Source organism: Ursus americanus, chromosome 33, assembly GCF_024610735.1.
Source record: "Ursus americanus isolate L20-20 chromosome 33, mUrsAme1.1.p, whole genome shotgun sequence".
In the NCBI taxonomy this organism is placed as follows: Eukaryota; Metazoa; Chordata; class Mammalia; order Carnivora; family Ursidae; genus Ursus; species Ursus americanus.
In genome coordinates, this window is record NC_142159.1 from 22,686,761 (window position 1) to 22,705,557 (window position 18,797).

The 18,797-nt window shown below is 49.3% G+C and overlaps 1 protein-coding gene across 1 annotated transcript in view; it reads left to right on the forward strand.

Annotated features, from left to right (window-relative positions):
* MTOR (mechanistic target of rapamycin kinase) overlaps positions 1-18,797 on the forward strand; it is a 122,801-nt gene that overhangs the window by 71,722 nt on the left and 32,282 nt on the right. The window contains exons 29-31 of the mRNA XM_045776888.2: positions 9,396-9,471; positions 12,401-12,540; positions 18,516-18,616. Coding sequence (XP_045632844.2) covers positions 9,396-9,471; positions 12,401-12,540; positions 18,516-18,616 — 317 coding nt within the window. The remainder of the gene's footprint in view (positions 1-9,395; positions 9,472-12,400; positions 12,541-18,515; positions 18,617-18,797) is intronic.

The following is an 18,797-nucleotide window of genomic DNA, read 5'->3' on the forward strand; positions in this document are numbered from 1 at the left end:
CGTGTCCTCATAAAAACAGCTGCATCTCTGGGCAGCTGTATTCCCCATAATTTATCCAGGAACCTGGCACATCTTGCTGTCCCAAAAGGGGATGAAATGCCCATTATGTTGCAATAGCAGAAAGTCCCTCTTAGCTGGAGACAAGACCCTGTCCGAGATGCGGGATAAGACCACACGTTCATACCCAGCCGCCCTGGGACTGCAGAGCTTCCCTTTGGGCCGGACCTCCGCCACCCTGACGTAGGCCGCACTAACGAGAAAAGAGGACTGTAATTCTTCGAGAATGTTAGAGAAATGAGCCAGTTGTGCCAGAGCAGCCAGTTAACGGCGAGCATGCCTGGGCTTTGCAGTCTACGGCCGAGGGGCTAGAAGGGTGCATAAAACCCACTCTGTCTTAATTCTAAACACATGTTCCCAAGATGTCACCACCGTGTTGCTTGGAAGTATGAGTCTTGCTTTTCCCTTTGTTTCCTGGCTTCCAGAAAAGGTACAGAGTCTTGTTCTTTTCCCCTACCTCTGCTGGAAGAAAAAGCCCTCAGGCCAGAGAGGTGAGGATTTGCTCAAAGCTCCTCACTTCTCGACAAAAACACATTCCAAACCTCTGGGCTCATGCTGACTTCAGAAGCGCAGTGTGCCTCTAGGAATCTGTCCCCCTCGTGGGGCAGCTCCTTGCAGCAGAGGGTGCACGGACTGGGGAAGCCCCTGTGCAGCCAGAGCACAAGCACAGACTGAATCTCCCAAGCCCCGTCTTTTTCTGTAATGCCCTCTTACATGCAGCCAGACCGAAGAGGTCAGGTCTCTCGCCAGTCACCAGTAGAGCATACATGTATTTCCAGCTGTTCTGAAGACTTCCTACAGCTTCCCTGTACAACAGCTTGTCTTTATAGAGCACCTTCAAAACCCCAAGGAAGGCTGCTTTTCAGTGCAGAAAGCTGGCCATCAGCGAGGAGCGGGACAAAGGGAAGAGTCCTGGGGTTTCTCCCAAAGATGACCAAAAGGACAGCGGGTCTTTCATTGCAGCCCAAGACCAAAGGGGGAAGCTTGTGGTAGTACAGTAGTAAATGTCTGCCCCTCCACTGTATCTCGCTCCCCCTCCGGGATGCCTTGAGATTTAATGGGACCTCTCTTATGGTGAGTTAGAGAAGCTGCTTCTGAGTTCCGTGTACCACGGGGGGCAGCGCAGACAGGGCTTACCGCTGGCAATTAAACCATGTCCCAGTGCTCTGAAACCTTGAATGACGTTGCCATATCGTGATTCAGAGATGTTAAAGTGCACGTCTTAAAACTGATGAAATGCCGTAGGTGCTGGGTTCTGCCCCAAACCCGCCTCTGACACTGTCTGGTGATGGCCGCCTGTGCTGGTGGTGACACAACACGTCTCTCCAGGTTCTTTTGGTCGTCTTGTAGGCTATGAATCTTGGTAGCCCACTGATAGCATGTCACGGTCATCTTCTGTCAGCCTGTCCTGACCCGGAAGTAGGCTTATTTTTCTCTTTTCCCTCATTCCAGAATGGGCATTGGCATTTCTACAGTGTGGCCTCTCTCCTGAATGGAGCAGGAGGCCATCTCTCCTCTGCTTACCCAGTTACTTGGGGAGGGCTCAGCGCTGCCAGGTCACTAGAGCCGGGTCATTTACATTTTGTGTCTCAGCTTCATCCCCATAAGGGACTGGGTCAGAGCTCGTGGACATCGGGAAGCCAGGAAATCAGGATGTTAGCCCAAATGTCAACTCGGCTTAGGAGTCAGGGTAGTTGAAAATGAGCGTTGGGTTCACCCAAGCAGCCCAGCCCCCTTCTGTTCCCTTCCTGACAGCTCCTTTTTCTGCTCGTCTCTCTCAGAGCTCTTCATTTCGCTCTGGATACGAAGCGGAAAGGAGGAGAAAAACCTCCAGGCATCACCAGGAAAGGAGCAGTGCTCATTGTTGTAGAATAAAAAGATAATGGCCAATTTGTCAAGAAGTGTTGACAAGAAAGATAAAGTTGGAAGTAATTAACTGGCCGACATGTTGGGAGTGATGTGTCTGCCAATGGCTCCCTAAATCAGCCGGAGCCTTGGAAATGTGACAGCCATTCATCATTTTTACAGCACGCCTGTGACAGGCCCCTGGGTTGGAAACCCGGCCAGCACAAATCGTGTGCCTTGACACTCTGGGGCCTCACGGCCTCACAGTGCCTTACACCGGGTTGTGCTTGGGCACCTGGGCCCCACGTCCAGCCACGGGGGTGCCTGGAGGTGATGTGTCACGTGGGACAGTTTGCCTGGCTTCTCGCTCAGCACTGTGTTGGTCCTCAGGGGATGGGCGCTCTGCTTCCCAGAGCCGGCCTTGCAGACTTCTGCTGGGCAGGTCACTCACTGTACGTAGGAGAGCGCTGAGTGTGTGCTCCTGAGCAGCGCGCCCGGGGGCCGCTAATCTGATGCGGGTCTGTCCGCCACCAGCCAAGAAAGTGCGCCCGGGAGACTGATCACAGGCATGGGAGCCATAGGCAGGACGAGATCAAGTGGGAAACGTCTCTGTTATGTGAAAAAGCAAAATACAAAATTATATGAATGTTCTGCTCACCACTTAATTACATAGAATAGCTATAGGTGAAAACAATATTTTTTAAAAGGTGGTTAAGTTGCAGTGAAAGACATACTTCCCCTCTCCAATCTTGGAAAGATAGGATTTTTTTGTCTCCCCTGACCCTAATCTCTGTCTCTACACAGTTGTTAGCATTCTGTCTTTTTTTATTCTTGAAAATCCCCACTTTCTCACATACAGATTTAGCATGTCCTCTAGGTATTGTGACAGACGTACCATTTAAACTGTGACCGAGGGAAAGGGTGAAGACCAAGCAAGACTCAGGAACCCATTTGATTGTCCAAGGCAGGCCCCCTCTTCTGCATCAAATCTTTTTTTATCTTGATGCCTTAGGTGCCTTAGAGCACCAGGAACACCAAATGTCCCAGCTTTGAAACCTCCTGACGAGGCTGGCCTTCCCTTTGTTAATATGTAGGAAAGGAGTCAAGTGACTTTTCCTGAGTTCCCGAAGCAGAAAAGGGAAGTTTGACCCTAACAGAGCCAGGGATGCTATTGTCATCCCTGACTCTGGCTTTCGGTGGATGACTGAGGCCAACCCGCCTGCCTTCACTTTCCGCCTGCCTGCGTTTAAATTGTCCCTCATGGCCTCTCTCCGTGTCACACTTCAGATGCTCTCACGTTGCCTTCTGTCTTCACTGCTGGCCTTTTGCTTTTCACTTACCCTATTCAGAGAGAGGCTGTCGCATCCTTGAGTTCCCCAGAGTCCCAGGGTAACTGCCTGATAAAGACATTGGGACCCAGCCAGCTTCAGATCTTCCTGGCTCTGTGCAGGAATCAAGCCGTTCTGTTTTTAATCATGCTTGGGGCACAGAGCTAAGTCTCGGGGCTCAGAGAAGGGTCAGGGAATGGTCTGAAGCAGTTACCCCTCTATAGGAGAAGCAAGATAGACTGCTCGATGCAGTGGTAAGGACCCAAAGCAGTGTCCAGCTTGGCCTCATCTCAGCTGGTCAGGAGCTTCTCGTCAGACCCGCCAGGGTCCCCATCGGCTGTGTTGCATGTGTCACCAGCCTAGCGCTAAGGGAATTCAGGGAATTCTTACTTGACAGGGAACCAAGTAAAACACAGACTCTGGTCTGCACTCGAAATAGACAGGAGAAAGAAGGCCCAGAGCCATTTGGGAAACGAGTGCATAATGTTCTCATAAATTCCTGATGGGAGCACTAGGAAAGCCTAAGTGGTCCCCCAGATGTGACCGCAGATGCTCCTTATTTGACTGACTTTCCGACAGGCTCGGGCTTTGCTCTTAATGGCCTAAAGGTCACCGAGGCACCAAGGCTAAGAGATGCGATCGATAACCAGATGAGCCATACAAGAAAGAATTAGTTATCAGGCCAAATTACTTTGGATTTGACATCAGTCTAGAAGCCTGTGGAGCAATGACTTCGAAACCCCTTCAGGAAACAGCGGAATTCCTCAGGTCATTTGGATGCCAAGCAGAAACCCTCTTACTGCTGTGGTCAGCACTAAGACCTTGCGCAGTTAGCGACTAACCGTTTCGGTTAGTCGCATCCTGCATGTGAAAAGCACTGAGGAAAGGCTCGAAAGGGAGAGTCATGGAGAAGTAAGCAGGGCCCCCCCAGCCCTAGCTCCTTAGCCATCACTCTTGCTGGGGCGCCTGCGAAGGCCATGGGACAAGCTCCTTCACGTCGGCGTCACTTACCCTAGCACTTTCCCTGCTTCCGAAGAGGAATTTTTGGATAGTGGGGAGAAAAGATGTTTGGTGTAATCTGTGTGCTAGGGAAGGCGTTGAAGCAGTTTCTTGTCCTTATTTGTTAATTCGGCCCAACTCTAGAAAGCGTTTCCCTTAGTTGCCAAGAATTTTCCCAGTTTCTAGTTCTCAACTCAGCTTCCCTTAATAAAAATTAAATCTTGGGGTGGGAAAGGGGAGGTGGGAAATGAGTGAAAGTGCTATCATTGCCTCTTCCCCCCTGCTCTCCTCCCTCACTGTGTTTGCTTGTCTGTCTCTTCACAGTCTCTCTAACCCCGGGTTCAGTGGTGGGTGCTGGGATTTGTTACGTGGATAGGCCATTTCTGGTTGCTCTGTAGATTCGTGACTGTAAGTTCTCAACTGGCTGCTCCCGCCGGAAGATGGAGCAGAATGCAGATATACCCCACTGCCATGTGAAGACGGCTGTGGGATTCGCCACCCACCAGATGACAAAGCTCTCTTTTCCTTGGGGCCTCAGCGCTTGTCCAGAGGAGGTGGGAAATCCGTCAACATGTCACCCCAGCACACCGTTCTCGTGGGCACGTTGCTGCCTAACCTCCAACTCTCTCAGCTTGTTTGTTGTGAGATCTTTTTACCTGGACTGATGTCAGTGGGGTCTGGTTTGTGTCGTTGAGCCGGGGCTTGGCGCAGTTTGCCCTGTTTAAGCCTGCAGCAGTAATAGGGAGAGACTGAGGGCCACGCAAGGGAGCGTTTAGAGAATGGACTCTAGAAGACTCCCAGCTGCCCCATAAAACAAGAGCTCCTCATTAAGGGGGCTTTGAGTAAAGGTGATTTTGTCCTACGAGCCAAACATACAGTCTCTCCCTTCAGTCTCATAAAACCACATCTGAGTTTAAACGGGAAGTATTTCAGAGGACAGCCGCGTGTCACGCAAGTAGCCAGGAGATTGGGCGCTTAGCTGCTGAGTTTCCAGCAGGCACTTATCTGTCCCACGCTTTGTAGTCTGGGCTATGTCTGTGAGCCTGGCAGCCTCAAACAGGCTGCCTTGGAAAAGCCCGCTCTGGCCACCTGGCTGGCCTGGTTGGGAGGCTTCAAGGCATATCAGCAGCTTCTGAAAGGAAAGGGGAAATAGAGATGGGAGCTCGGGGGTCAGAGGGGAGTGTCAGCCACGGCATCCCTGAGGAAGTTAAAATGAAAGCCTGGCAGGGCTGCCTTCTCCTGCACAGCGAATTACGTAGAGAGAGTTAGCTCCTACACGCCGTCCAGTGCCTGCTTTCCTTCCCTGCACAGCTGTTCACATGTGCCTGCTGATGCCAGGGTAGAAGGCTAAGGCACTATCCCTCACAATGCAGAGCTTACAGCACACCCTTAGTTATTACTCAAGATCCTTTGTAACGGTACAGTAGCCTGTGACCTGGGCCACAGGTGATTGATATGTAAAACGGGACTATTAATATTAGTGTCTACTTCATTGAGTTGAGATAATACATATAAGCAGTAAGCCCAGTGCCTGGTACATGCAGTAAGCTCTCAATAAATTGAGGTTTCTTTTCGTTGTTATGATAATACATTGCCTCCCACAATGGAACACCAGAAGTCATGGAGGAAGGAGAAAAAGTTAAGGTCCCAAACAACCAAGAGTTTTATTGACGTACTTCTCGAACTTCCGCATGAGCGGTCGCGCCCTCCAGCAACCTTGCAGCGCACGTGGGGGACTCCATGGAAGGCAGGAAGAGAAAAAGTAGCTTGGGGAGAAAATCCTATAGGAAAATAAAGGGGGAGCAGGGAGGAAGAAAGGATAAACAGGATAGCAGCTGGCTAACTTAAAATCCCTGCTCTGAACCATCAGCCGTAGGTGTGTACCGTCCCCTTTCCTTCAGGTCCTCGATTCAGAGGCCAGGGATTTCATATTTGAAAGGGACCCTTTCTCAGACTGATGCCACTCCTTTTTCATGGCTATGTTTTAGTCCACTTAGTCAAAGTTGTAATTTTGCCGTGATTGTCCATACTCCTGCACAGAGCTTATCAGGAGTCTCGTGGCACACCTCCAGATTTCCTGGCAGTTGCTACAGGCCTGGTTGGTGGTTCCTCCAAGGAACTCAGCCCCTCTCTTTCCTTCCCACTGGGCTCTGTCTGCAGCCTCCCCTGCCTCCGCCCACATTTAGGTGGGAAGTGAGGTGACTCACTTGGACTTCCCCTTAAAGGAGTGGGGGCCATATGATGAGTTTGGGTTGTTTTTGTGTGTGTTTGTTTTTAATTTGCAAAGCTAAGTTGGTCTGTCCTTAGAGGAGGGATATCAAAGCTGTAGCAATATGAAGGGAAAATTCATATTTTTCCTCTGAGGTTCCTAATTACTGCTTCCTGATTTGGGCCAGTTTGTTGTAAAGCTCTCCTTTTTATGCATGATGAGTGGGAGAGTGGAGTGGGGAGAACCTTTTGCTTGTCTCTGGTTTTGTGTTGCTTTGTCCTGAGTGAGGCAAGCTGTGGCAATGTTTGTAATTTGTTCTTGAAAATAGCATATGCTCCAGAATACAAGATTGGAAGACATTTAGTGAAACTCCTGGATTTTTATGTCTGATTCTTAGAGTTAACTTCTTTTGCTTTAGGCAGGGAACACATTGTCTTCCTCACCAGAGCAGTTAATATTTCTATCACGGCCATCCCAATAGTCCACACTGGAACCAGAAAGAATATATGGACTATATAATTATATATATTTACATATGGTGTGTTACATATTTGATGATAATATATAAAATATACTTTGGCTTTCTTTTTTCCTGTCTTTTTATGCTTCCCAAATTTCTATTTGGGTTCAAGGAACTAGATAATCACAAATCTGTACCCAGTAATATTGATTATTAATACAGCTTACCCAGCCCTGCGTGAGTGAGCTTGTTAGAAAGACTTGTACGGGGTTTCTGGCTGGCTCAGTTGGTGGAGCATGCAACTCTTGATCTCGGGGTGGTGAGTTCAAGCCCCATGTTAGGTGTAGAGCTTACTTTAAATTAATAAAAATTTTAAAATAACCTCATTTAGGACTTCCTGAAAGAAACTATGATGTTATGACTTCTTTTTGAAATCAGAAACATTTCTGAGTCCTGCGGCAGACTAACTTACAGAGAACATTCTGGCTCATTGCTTTGCTTAGGACCAGCAGAGAAGTACAGGTGGGTCTGCCCAGTAGATCCCACATGAGTCACCTGTCTGCTATAAATAAAGGAGAGGGACATCCGTACAGTGACCTTGGCCTCCAGTTGCAGAGCCTAGAGCCTGGGCACCCTCCTCAAATAGTCCTTGTCAGGGTGAATTTGGAACCCACACTGATGATTTCCCAATCCTGGCTTGAGTCTCAACCTTAGATGTGTGTTTTTTTCTGTACACAAGCCTATGGCTGTGTTTCTAGCAACCTTTACTCTTAGACAAAATCAGATGAAGGAAGAAGCATTTATAAAGATCTGCCTAGCAATTTCATACCCCTTATTTCATTTCATTCCCTGAAAAATCCTGTGGAAGAAGTGGGATTAGCCCCATTTTATAGATGAGAAGTTTAAAACTCAAAAAAGAAGAGTTGTCTATGGTCGTGCGGTTTAGAGGTAGAACAGCCGGACCTCTAGAAATGTAGCCCAGGCTTCCTGGCCCCACATGCAGAGCTGCTTCGCCCTGCGCTCACCTCAGCAAAGGACAGTCACAAGATTGCTTCAGATCATCCAGGGACCGTCCCTGTGCACCGTAGGCCTGAGGGAAAATTGCTGGCTTTTCGGGCCTGAGTCTCCCCAGGAGCGAAACAAGACTGGTAATACCTTTCCTGCCCACTCTCTCAGGGATGTGTGAGGTCAAAGGAGTGACAGGTTGGAACGATTATTTGAAATGTGTTTTGTAAACATGAGGCATTAGGTTATTACTTTCACAAATGTTAACTTCTCTGGTTTGACAGATTATGGGCAGTTCCTTCATGGTTTTATTGGAATAAATGTGGTGGAATTTGAATTTTTAAAAATAATATTTATCCCAGCAATCTCTTGCCATATTACCACACTAAACCCAAATCTGGAATTTCCCAAAACCACTTAAAAATTAATTCTAGTCAAATAGACAGTTTGTACTTAGGGCAGTAAACTGGATCCCTTGCTTATTAGAACAGTCTAGACTCCCAAGCTGGACTGTCAGAGTTTGTTCCCCACCTGTGAACAGATAACATCACTGTTGGCCCATGACTTTCTCAGGCCTGCTTCGTCCCTCGTTTCCTTCCTGAACAGAAGCGTTGGCTTCATTGCCATTTCCCCTCGTACGTACGTTCCTGTTGGAACAAGGGTCTCAGCCCTGCTCTGTCCAGCTTCCAGGACCTCTCCGCAGCCTCTCTGGTGAACCAGGTGCAGGCACAGACCGTCGCTGCTACTGCCTGGTTGTCCCGACACATTGCAGTCTCCCGGTCGGCCCCAGTGGCCATGTGCTGCCCACCGATGACAGCAGAGTTGTGTTGTCAGTGAAAAACATCATTCCGCCAGACACCAGGCACGTGATCCCGGGTGGGGTCCCTTTGCTGCCCACTGCAGAGGGAGGGGGTGGTTCTTGAAGAGGGTCTAAGGAAGCGTCCAGCTTCAAAGGAGATGGGCTCTATCAGGGGAGCAGTCATTGCACAGCCACAGTTCCTGGGGTGCTCTGTCACTAATAGGAGTGACCCAGCCTCAGCGCCACTTCTGTGTCTTATTCCTGGAGGCAACTGATGAGAGGAAGTGAAAGTTAAAAGTTCAGAGGGACCTCATCTGGTTATGTTCTACAACTGGGCCAATTTGGGACCCAGGGAATCTAGTTTTTAGAAAACAGGCACATGCTGCCCGACTGACCATTTCTGAGGGGAAACCAGTCTGTGCTGGCTGGAGAAAGGGCCGCAGAGCCAGCGAGGCTTCCTGTCTACCAGACGCTGCCCCCTCAAAACCAGGAGTGTGGGATCAAGATGAAGTCATCCCTCCGATGAAGTCATTCGGGCTCAGCTTGCTGGGTGGTCATACACAATCACGGCTGTCTTTGCTTCTGCAAGACGTGGTCCCCAACGTGCCAGGGAGCCATCTGCCCGCGATGACCCCTGCACCTCCCGCCCTCTGACGTGTTGAGTGTAACCACCTCTTCCTTTTGTTTTCCCAGCATTAATAATAAGCTCCAGCAGCCGGAGGCAGCCGCGGGGGTGTTAGAGTATGCCATGAAACACTTCGGAGAGCTGGTAAGTGCCTCGTTCCTTTTGGAAGAGCAAGAGGTAGAAACGTGGCTAGGGAGGCCCTCGGCCACAACCCTGAGAAAGTTACTTTCCTTTTCTGCTTTTTCCCCAATCGGGGATGTCCGATGCTGACTTTCCTGTATCGTAAGGATGAAGGAGACAGTGGCTTTGTGGACTGTACTCAAACCAAATACCGATCGTGAGGACAGAATCTGATGAGTAGTAATAGCTGGTATTTATCAAACTCTTGGCGTGTGCCTGGCACTTTGCTGCATACTCTCTGTATTCCATCTCCTTCCGTCCTCACGACGGCCTTCTGGACAGAGGTCCGATTGTTACCCTATTCTCCGGGAAAGGGGCCTGTGGTCCCAACAGCGTAACAGCCTTGCCTGAGCAGACAGTGAATCAGTGGCCGAGCCAGAACTTGAACCCAAGCAGTCTGGCATCATCTGTATCACCCTGACCTGAGTTATTTCGTGTTGTCTGTGGCAGTAGCATTGCCACGGGTGCACAGTAATGCTCAGTACGTGCCTCAGACGAAACCATAGCCAATCCTCCAGAAAACAGCATACTGTAATTTATACGTGCTGTTGAGGAATTGTTCCATTTCATTATTGCTCACATAGCTTTTTCTCTCCGGCCATCTTTGCCTTATCAATATTAAAATGTTTCCATTACCCTCTGTGGTCCTGGGAGGGTGCTTTGGTAACTTCCTAACCATATATAAAGCATTGACTTAATCAGCTCGGCATTGACTTCCCGGAAGGTCAAGAAGTTCTGGGTCCATGTATTTGATGAGGAACCTTTCGTTAGTTGTGTAGGCCACTTACTCAGGTGTGCCAGAATCTAGACCCAGTGTGTTAGAGTGAAGAAATTCGGGGCTGCTTCACAGGTTTTTTGCCTCGCACAGGGGCTGGGAAATTGGACTGAAACTTTCAGGGAATGCTTTGCCATCTCGAGTGCAGATCTGTAACTAGACCAAGACGGCCACTCTCCCGATGACAGAGCAGAAGGGACTGTGTCTCATCCACCTTTGCCAGCATCCTCATCTGTAGAGGGAAGAAAGTCAGCCACAGGGCCACTTAGCGTAGCCTCCCAGACAAAGACGCCCCCTCCTTTAATGTCCGTAGAGCTTGGGCCGCAGTCAGTACCCAGAGAAGCAAGGCTTCGCCACCTTCTGGCCCTCAGGTAATCTGCCAGCGGACAGCTTCTACCCAGCAGCTCAGAGGGCCAACCTTCAGGGAAAGTGCCTCCATCTCCACGTTCTAAAGGTGGCCCTCCATGCCAGGATTATTGCTAAACCCAGGGTGGATTTTCTGTTATGTTTAAGTAGCTGAAGCATACTAAGCTTGACAACAGTTTGCCTTTTCTTGGCAGAGTCTGCGCTTTCTCAGCACAATTTATGTAACAGCAATCTCATTAGAATCTTGTGTGATTCATTGCTTAAACCTTATAGTTTCTGCAAGCTATTGCAATTCAAAATATCCTGCCCCCTGCCTGACCTGCTCCATATGCCGCTCCCTCTGCTTTCCGCTCGTTCGTGCCGAGCCTGAGCCAGCCGCCAGTCACGAGCCCCTTTCTCTTGCCCACCCAGGGTAGAAATCCAAAATGGGAAAAGACAGTGACTCCTACATTTTCTCTTTCGTATTCTTTTCAGCAAGCTTGGAAGATGTAGTTTAGGTAGTTTGATCTTCCCTAGAGCCAGATATGCCCATATTGGTGAACCCTACCGTTCACTGAAACTGGGGAAAGGGCTGCTGGACGGCAGAATTCATGCAGGGGCCACAGAAGGGATTGGCCTTGCCAAAAACAGATGAGGGGACTTCAGCACAAGTTCACAACCGAATAGAGACATGATGTCCTTACAGAGGTTCAGGAAGAAAAGGTCCTTTCAGAGAGCTTAGCAGAGTAGCTGTCAGCATGTATACTACTCAAATAACAGTTTTATTTAGAAAGGGGCGGAGGGTAATGGGGGAAACTCATGTGGGCCCTGCATTATATCCTATAGATTCCACTGCGGAATCATCTTGTTGTTAGAGGAATCCCTGGAGAGCCACTACGCTGGCCTGGTAGAGAAATAGCCACTTACTAAGCAGGTGATGGAGAAGCCCAGAAGACAGATGGAGGAGGGGGAGGGGCAGGCAAAGACGTAATACAGTCCATCCCCTGAGCACTTAGAGAGCTGGGGTCTGCAGCTTTGAGACTACAGCCCCTCTTCCTCACGTGGCCAGCACTGCAATTCAGCGTGGCACTTCACCATCTGCCCGGGGAATGGAAACCAGCCTTTGGCCCCTGACGCTGGTAAAGCTGCCAAGCGCTAAGCAGGAGGGAACATTGGATGGAAGGAGGAAAGGTTTTCCAAAGAATTTCAAGTGTAGTGTTATATTGTATTTTAAATCATTATTTCCTGAAAGTTTAAAAACGCAGAGAATCAAGAGCTTTTAAAAAGCCAGTTATTTTCCTCCAGCAACTATGCAGATATGCCTGGTCTTTCCAGCCCCATCAGGGAGGCAGCTGCCGTCCCGGTCCTGTGGCCCGCCATCCACACTCCAGCAGATCAAGGCCTTGGCATCCTTGCGGGAGTTCTGGTCAGGACTTCCTACCGTCCCAAACGATTTCCCCTGTCGTTGCATCCCCACATGCTGGAGATGTGGGGACACGGCCTGCCATCTGCTCTCAGATTATCATCCCAGCATTGTTCCATCCACATGCCAAGTCACCAGCATTCACACCACCACCAAACATACCTCCCGATATTCTGAAGTTCTTTTCAACCAAAGCCAAGCCGAACAGGGATAGGTGAAGCATCTAGCGCCTTAGGAAAGGCAATGTGTGGGTTATAAAACTCACCCCCGTGTTGGCAGTGTGTGGGTTACAAAATACACCCCCGTGTTCTCCATACCCACAACAGTCCTCTTTCTTTTCCCCTTGGCAGGAGATCCAGGCTACCTGGTACGAGAAACTGCACGAGTGGGAGGACGCGCTCGTGGCCTACGACAAGAAGATGGACACCAACAAGGATGACCCGGAGCTGATGCTGGGCCGCATGCGCTGCCTCGAGGCCCTGGGGGAATGGTGAGCCCCGGCGGCCGCGTGACTGCCAGCGTTGCCCTCGCTGGGGTTCGGGGATTCAAAGGGCTTCCACCACACAGAGTTCTCACCCAAGACACTCATTTTATGTTTTACCTAGTATTTTCCCGATAATCATCTACCACATGGGTATTTGGGTTTTTTTTTTTTCAAACTTAGACTTTGGAATGCTCTAGGACGGGATAGGCTCGGGTGAGCCCCAGATCTACACCTGCTCCCTCTGTCTGCCTCTTGACCGACGACTATGAGGACCTCAGGTTCTTCCTCTGAGGAAGCCTCAGTTTTCTCTTTTCTTTATTAGCTCTGGCTAATGATTCTGGAAAAGAAGAACAAATCTCTGCCCTCTTCAGATGCTTCATCTTTGTGGAATGCTTACTACCTGCCCAGCACTCCACGAGACTCCAGAGAATAAAAAGACAGAAACAAAGGCCTTCCTCCATCGTGAGGCTCATGAGACAAGCACGTGGTAGATAGTTACTAAGGCCAGAGAGGACAGTGACAATGGTCTGAGTGGACAACTTTGAAAGGCCACTGGAGGAAGCGGGGTGGCCTTGCCATTCTCCCTGGAGGAAGGACTAAGACTGGGAGACAGCTGAAGGAGATGGGGCTGGGCTACCCCAGGTAGAAGCAGCAGTAATGCTTAGCTGAGAACGCTTGCACAGGTCTTGGTCTGGGGAGTTTTGGGGGGACGTTGAAGGAAAAATGGCCCCTATTCTGTTCGCCAGCATCTAGTGCAGTTTTTTTAAAATAGGTGAAACAAAGTGCCATAGTACGGTGATGAAATATTGTACAGTTTTAAATAGTTAAAATGCCATACTGCCTGCCCGGGAATACATTATCCAGACACATGAGACCAGAGGTCCCCTGTTTATCCGCTCAGCCAGTAATTGCTGAGCACTTACTCATCTGCACCAGGCCCCAAGGACACAGCAGTGAGCAAGACGGACACAGCCCCTGCCTTCCCAGAGCTCGCAGGCCGGACAGCTGGGCTGCTGTGATAGAGAGTGAATACAGTCAAAAAGTGGAAGCACAGGGGGCTGTGGGAAATAGGAAGGGGCCCTAATCCAGGTTTAGAAGGTTTTGGAAGGCTTCTAGGAGGAAGTGATACCTAACTTGAACAGGTGCAGTGAGAAAGAGCGAGCGCAGTGTGTTCTGCATTTGGAAAGTTCAGTGTGGCTCGGAAGGTCAGGTGTGATGTGGAAAGGTAGAAGATGAGGCAGGAGAGGTAGCCGGGGCCCAGATAGATGGTATGGGGCTTATGCACCAAGCGAGGAGCTGGGGCTACTGACAGGACGCCTAAAGACTTGGAGGGCCGTGGTTGGCAGGTTGGCATTATATACAAAACCCTTTCCGGAGCAAAGTCTGGAGTGTATTGAAGGGAGACCGGAGAAGGGACGGCGTGACCACTTAAGAGGCTGCCCAAAGGGAGAGATGATGGTGGTGGAGAGGGAAGGGGTGGAGAGAAGGCGCTGGATCCCAAGCTGTTTAGGAGGCGGTGTTGACAGGATTTGGAGGCTGATGAGAGGTGAAAGTGAGAGCAGAAGGAATTACAGTTTTAGCTTCCAGAATAAAGGCGAGGCTGGAATACCCAGAGCTCCTCAGAGGCCAGATCAACCTAAAGACTAGGGTTCCCCTGAAAGCAGGCCTCCGAGGAGCCATCTGGGGGAGGCAGAATGCCACAGGCCTGTGTCCTCCCATTTGGATCTGCATTCGGGACCTCAGTCCCTGAAGGATTTTTTTTTTAAATCTACATTCTTATATTCATTTTTTATTTTTAAGCCATTATTTTTTAGAAAAGATAATGTGCACATGGCACAAAATTCACTAGTACAAAACCATGTCAGAACTGTGCAGACCAACCCCTTAGCCCCCCAGCCACTGATACCGGGTCCCCGTGTAGACTTGCAGCGATGGTCCACGTCTGTGCATCCGTATACATTACGGTGAACTCCGTACACTGGTTGTACCTTGTTTTCTCCCCGAACCTATATAACCACCCTTCACATCGCTGCCTACCGGTGCTGCCTCATTTTCTGAAGGGCTGCGTAACATTCCATTGGATTAGTCAACCTCAGGCTACCGAAATAGGCAACTTTAGATTTGTTTTGAAATTTTATACCTTGGACAGTTTAAAGAATATTATTGGGGAAAAAAATCAGAGGAAGTCTTCTAAAAAGAATGCTCTCCGACTACACATTCTTTCTGTACCTAATTATATTCTTCAGTAAACGATTGCTATTTTTATTTCTTAATATAAAGTTATTACTGTATTCCTAAGATAAAAGATGTAATTGTACTGCATGAAAATTTAATGTCAATGATTTTAGCCTTAGGCATTGGATCACATATATACAGATAATAGTCTAAAATTACTTGAAATTGGCTTGTCTGGTTTAACCATTATTAGGGAGATTCAAGTGCTATTATTTATTTCTGTAATTAGCATGCCATACCCCTTCACCTCCATGAGGAAGCGTATCCTATCACATCTGCCTCATTAGTTTGCACAACTAAGGTTTTTGAGTTTTGGTTTTGTTTTTTTGACGTCCAACAGGTATCTAAAACTGCACTGTAGCCACGAGCCAAGTGTAGCTATTTAAAAGTAAATAAAGTTAGTAATTCAGGTCACACTAGCCACATTTCAAGTACTCAGTAGCCACGTGTGGCTAGCGGCTGCTGCATTGGACAGTGCAGATACAGAACATTTCCATGACTCTGGAAACTTCTGCTGGTCAGAACTGATCTAAAGCAAAAGAGTAGTGTGTGGAGAATTAGCCACATTATTTCAAAAACCATTTTTTTCCACTTTCAAATTGGTTATCGTGCAACTGTGTTATTAAGAGAAAGATAAAAGAACAAGGTGTAAACATTCTTAAAATTCAACTCTAACCAGTTCCTAAAATGTTTTAGTGTCTCCCTGTTGCCCTTGGGTTTATGTGTAAATGTCACAGCCTAGCATCCAAGTCTTTCGTGTTGTGACTTCAACCCATTTCTCAATGAACTTTACCTCATAATCTGAACTCTGCCCAAACTTGGCTCTTGTCCAAACCCCACAGAATTTGTTTTGTCTGCATTTGTTCATTAACTTTCCTGAAGTGCCCACCTCCTCCTCTTCTCCTTTTTCCACGTTTTGACACTCTCCCCACCTGTCAGAGTCCACTTGGACTGTTGCTTCCTCCTTGAGACCTTTCCCAGCCCCTCCGTCACTCTAGAAATTAGAGACAAGATTTCCTTCCACGGGTTACGTAGGGATAGCTTGGGTGCATTGAAGAGACTTTAGATGTGACTCTGTCGAATCCCCTGTGACACTCAGGGGAGCTGACTCTGTAAGGTCGACACGGCCTGCCTGAGGGGTCCCAGGAGCAAATGATCCAGGTCTCCTGCCATGGCAGGACTCGGCCCCCTCTACCTCTGCTCTCTTGGATTCGTTCCAGTTTCCTAATTACCTGTACAGTGTGAGTGGCTGGTGATGCTGACCAGGGGAGTTAGAAATGCAGCAGACTGAAAGAAGCAGAATTCTTTTCCTGATCGTCTGCAGGGTTCTCATACGGTTTGTTCGGTCAGTTCTATTGAGTGTGCAATTTGTAAATGGCTTTTGCTTTGAGTATATGCCCGACTGAGGCTGGTGTTCAGCAGAGGTGGTGTCCGCAGCAATCGGGTTACCAGTGAGCTGAGAACGTACCCTCTTCTCCAGGAAGCGAACTACAAGAGCTATCTGCCCCCCGCCCCAGCCCAGCCGCATGGCACACACAGCCTCACCTGCTGCCACAGCGAATGGGAGTCAACCCCCTCCCCACCCTGCTCTATAATACAGCCTCCGGGTCCGGGAGAACAGATTGCTCAGGAGCAAGAGCACAGGCAGCCAAGCACTTAGGGGTTCCACAGGAAAGAATGCTGAGCTTTTTGCTGCTGTACTAGGTGGGAAAGTCAAAGTCTTGGAGGGCGCGGGCCTTCTACCCAGTGTTCCCTGGTGCGCTGTGAGAGGTGTCAGAAAACAGAGCCTCATGTTTGCCCCACAAATAGTCTCATAGTTTTTATTTATTTGATTTTGTTTTCCCCCTGCCTTGGAGAGTTAGGATTCCGTATATGCTGTGTTCTTATTGGTAACGAGTGCTTATGGGAAAGGAACCCACCTCTGTGTGTCCTGGTAGCTCTCGCCATAGCTGTGGCCTGAAGGCGGTGCCTGTGTCTCTGTGTCGGGGCCGCATTTCTGGGGTGCTGCTCCTCTGCTGCTCCCTGTTTTGTCTTTTGGGGTCACAGTTTGTGGTGTTTCATACTGAACTCTCTCCCTGCCTCTAGATGAAAAGCAAAGCTAAATCCCCAGACCCATGGCCCAGAACTGGGTGTTCCTGACAGAAGATTAGAGGATGCTGAGTTGCCTGTGGCCATCAGCTATCCACATTTGAAGTCTAGGGTTGGAAGGACCATTCGGAGATCAGGTAGCTTGCTCCCCTACGTCCAGGAAGGATCCCAGCAAAAATCTGCTGCTGAGCCAGTGGTTCTCAAACTGTGGCCCCCGGGTAGCAGCATCACCTAGAAACTTGTTAGATACGTACATTCTTAACCCCATTGCAGACCTCCTGAGTCAGAAACTCAAGGGGTGATACCCAGCAATCCATTTGAAGGAGCCTCCAGGGGATCGTGATGCACGGGCAGTGTGCGAACCGCTGCTCTCGGGTCAGCCCTCACGGGCCCAGTAGTGGAAGGTTTCTGGGGGTGAATGGCAGGAAGCCGACATCCCCCTCCATCCTGCTTCCATCACTGAGCTTCAGTAAGTGCATAGGGCATGAAGGCTGCCTTCTTCCTCTTCCTCTCTTTGATCTGAGCTGTGTATTGAACTAGAATGTGGTGTCCCTGGCTCTCTTGATCATGCGCCAGAGAGATGGTGAAGTTGATGACTGCCTTGCCACGATGCTGGATCACGGCCCCGAGCCGTCGTCCTAGATGTGGTCACCGGTCCGCTTCTCGGTGAGCTCCGCCTAGAGCCCTTCAGCACCGACTGACTTCCGTATCTTTGTCACATGCGGTGCAGCTCACGGCCCACACAGCTTCTGAGCTGGGCCACTCGGAACTTGTACCTTTTCTCTTGACTCCACTGCCAAGACCAAGTTAAAACATCCTTTTAAGATAAAATCCTGCGGCATCTCTTTCAGGAAACAGGAAAGATTAGACCCTCCTAGCTGAGTCTCAAAGCTCACAGGAAAACACGCTCCTGTTCGCCCACTAGCAAGGTCTCATTTCCTTTCATTCAGAAGGGGAACATGGGACGGCAACAGCATCAGCAGTCAACAGGACATCTTTCTTGAGAGGCTGTCTGCGCTCTCTGGGTATTAAAAGTCTGTGGAGCACCATTCTGATCGCGATATTCCCTAGTCCTGACCCACACTCATGGTCGTGCAAAATCTCAGAGTGAGCATCTGGATTTCTGGGGGGTGTGACCATGGTAGAGCCTTCTTTCTTCTGTGCTGGCTGATTTCATTTGAGTCTCATCTCAGACTGCAGCCATTCGTATCACACGTTTAAGAGCCCGTTCTCCCTACAGCTTTGAGCCCAAAATGAATGTGTCCAGATGTGTCTCTTAGGATTGCTTTCTCTGTAGGCCTGCTGGGGGGAAGAGCCTGCAGTTCCTTGGCATAGGACAGAAGCTATTTAATATTTATGAAGAGGACCAGATGTTCAGGACATTTCAGATCACATAGAGTTAGACACAGTCCCTGTCTTTGATAAAGTCACTCGCAGACAAATGGTGGGCCACCAGGCCATACAAACAAGTCGCTGACCACTTCTCTGGTGTCGTAGGATCCAGTCAAAAGTGCTTTTTGTTTCAAGCTCTTAGTTCCAGGCAGGCCCTGTCATCCAGTCCCTGTGTAGCTCCAGTTAAGCCAAGGGGCTAGAGAGGAAGATGAACAGGTTACGGAGGTGACTTCAGCTAACCCGACTGTATGGCTCTTCTCCTTCAGGGGCCAGCTCCACCAGCAGTGCTGTGAAAAGTGGACCCTGGTTAATGATGAGACCCAAGCCAAGATGGCCCGCATGGCTGCCGCAGCTGCATGGGGTTTAGGTGAGGCTTCCCTCGCAGGCACCCTGGTCAAGGTAGGGAGAGGGAGGCTGCCGGCTCGCATTCATAAAGGAAGGCACTGTGACTCCAGGTAGAGACATCAGGTCCACAGAAGTGTCCAGAAATTTGTATCCACATGTACCTCTCCCACCTGTCCCTTCTATCTGATGACCGTGACTAACTT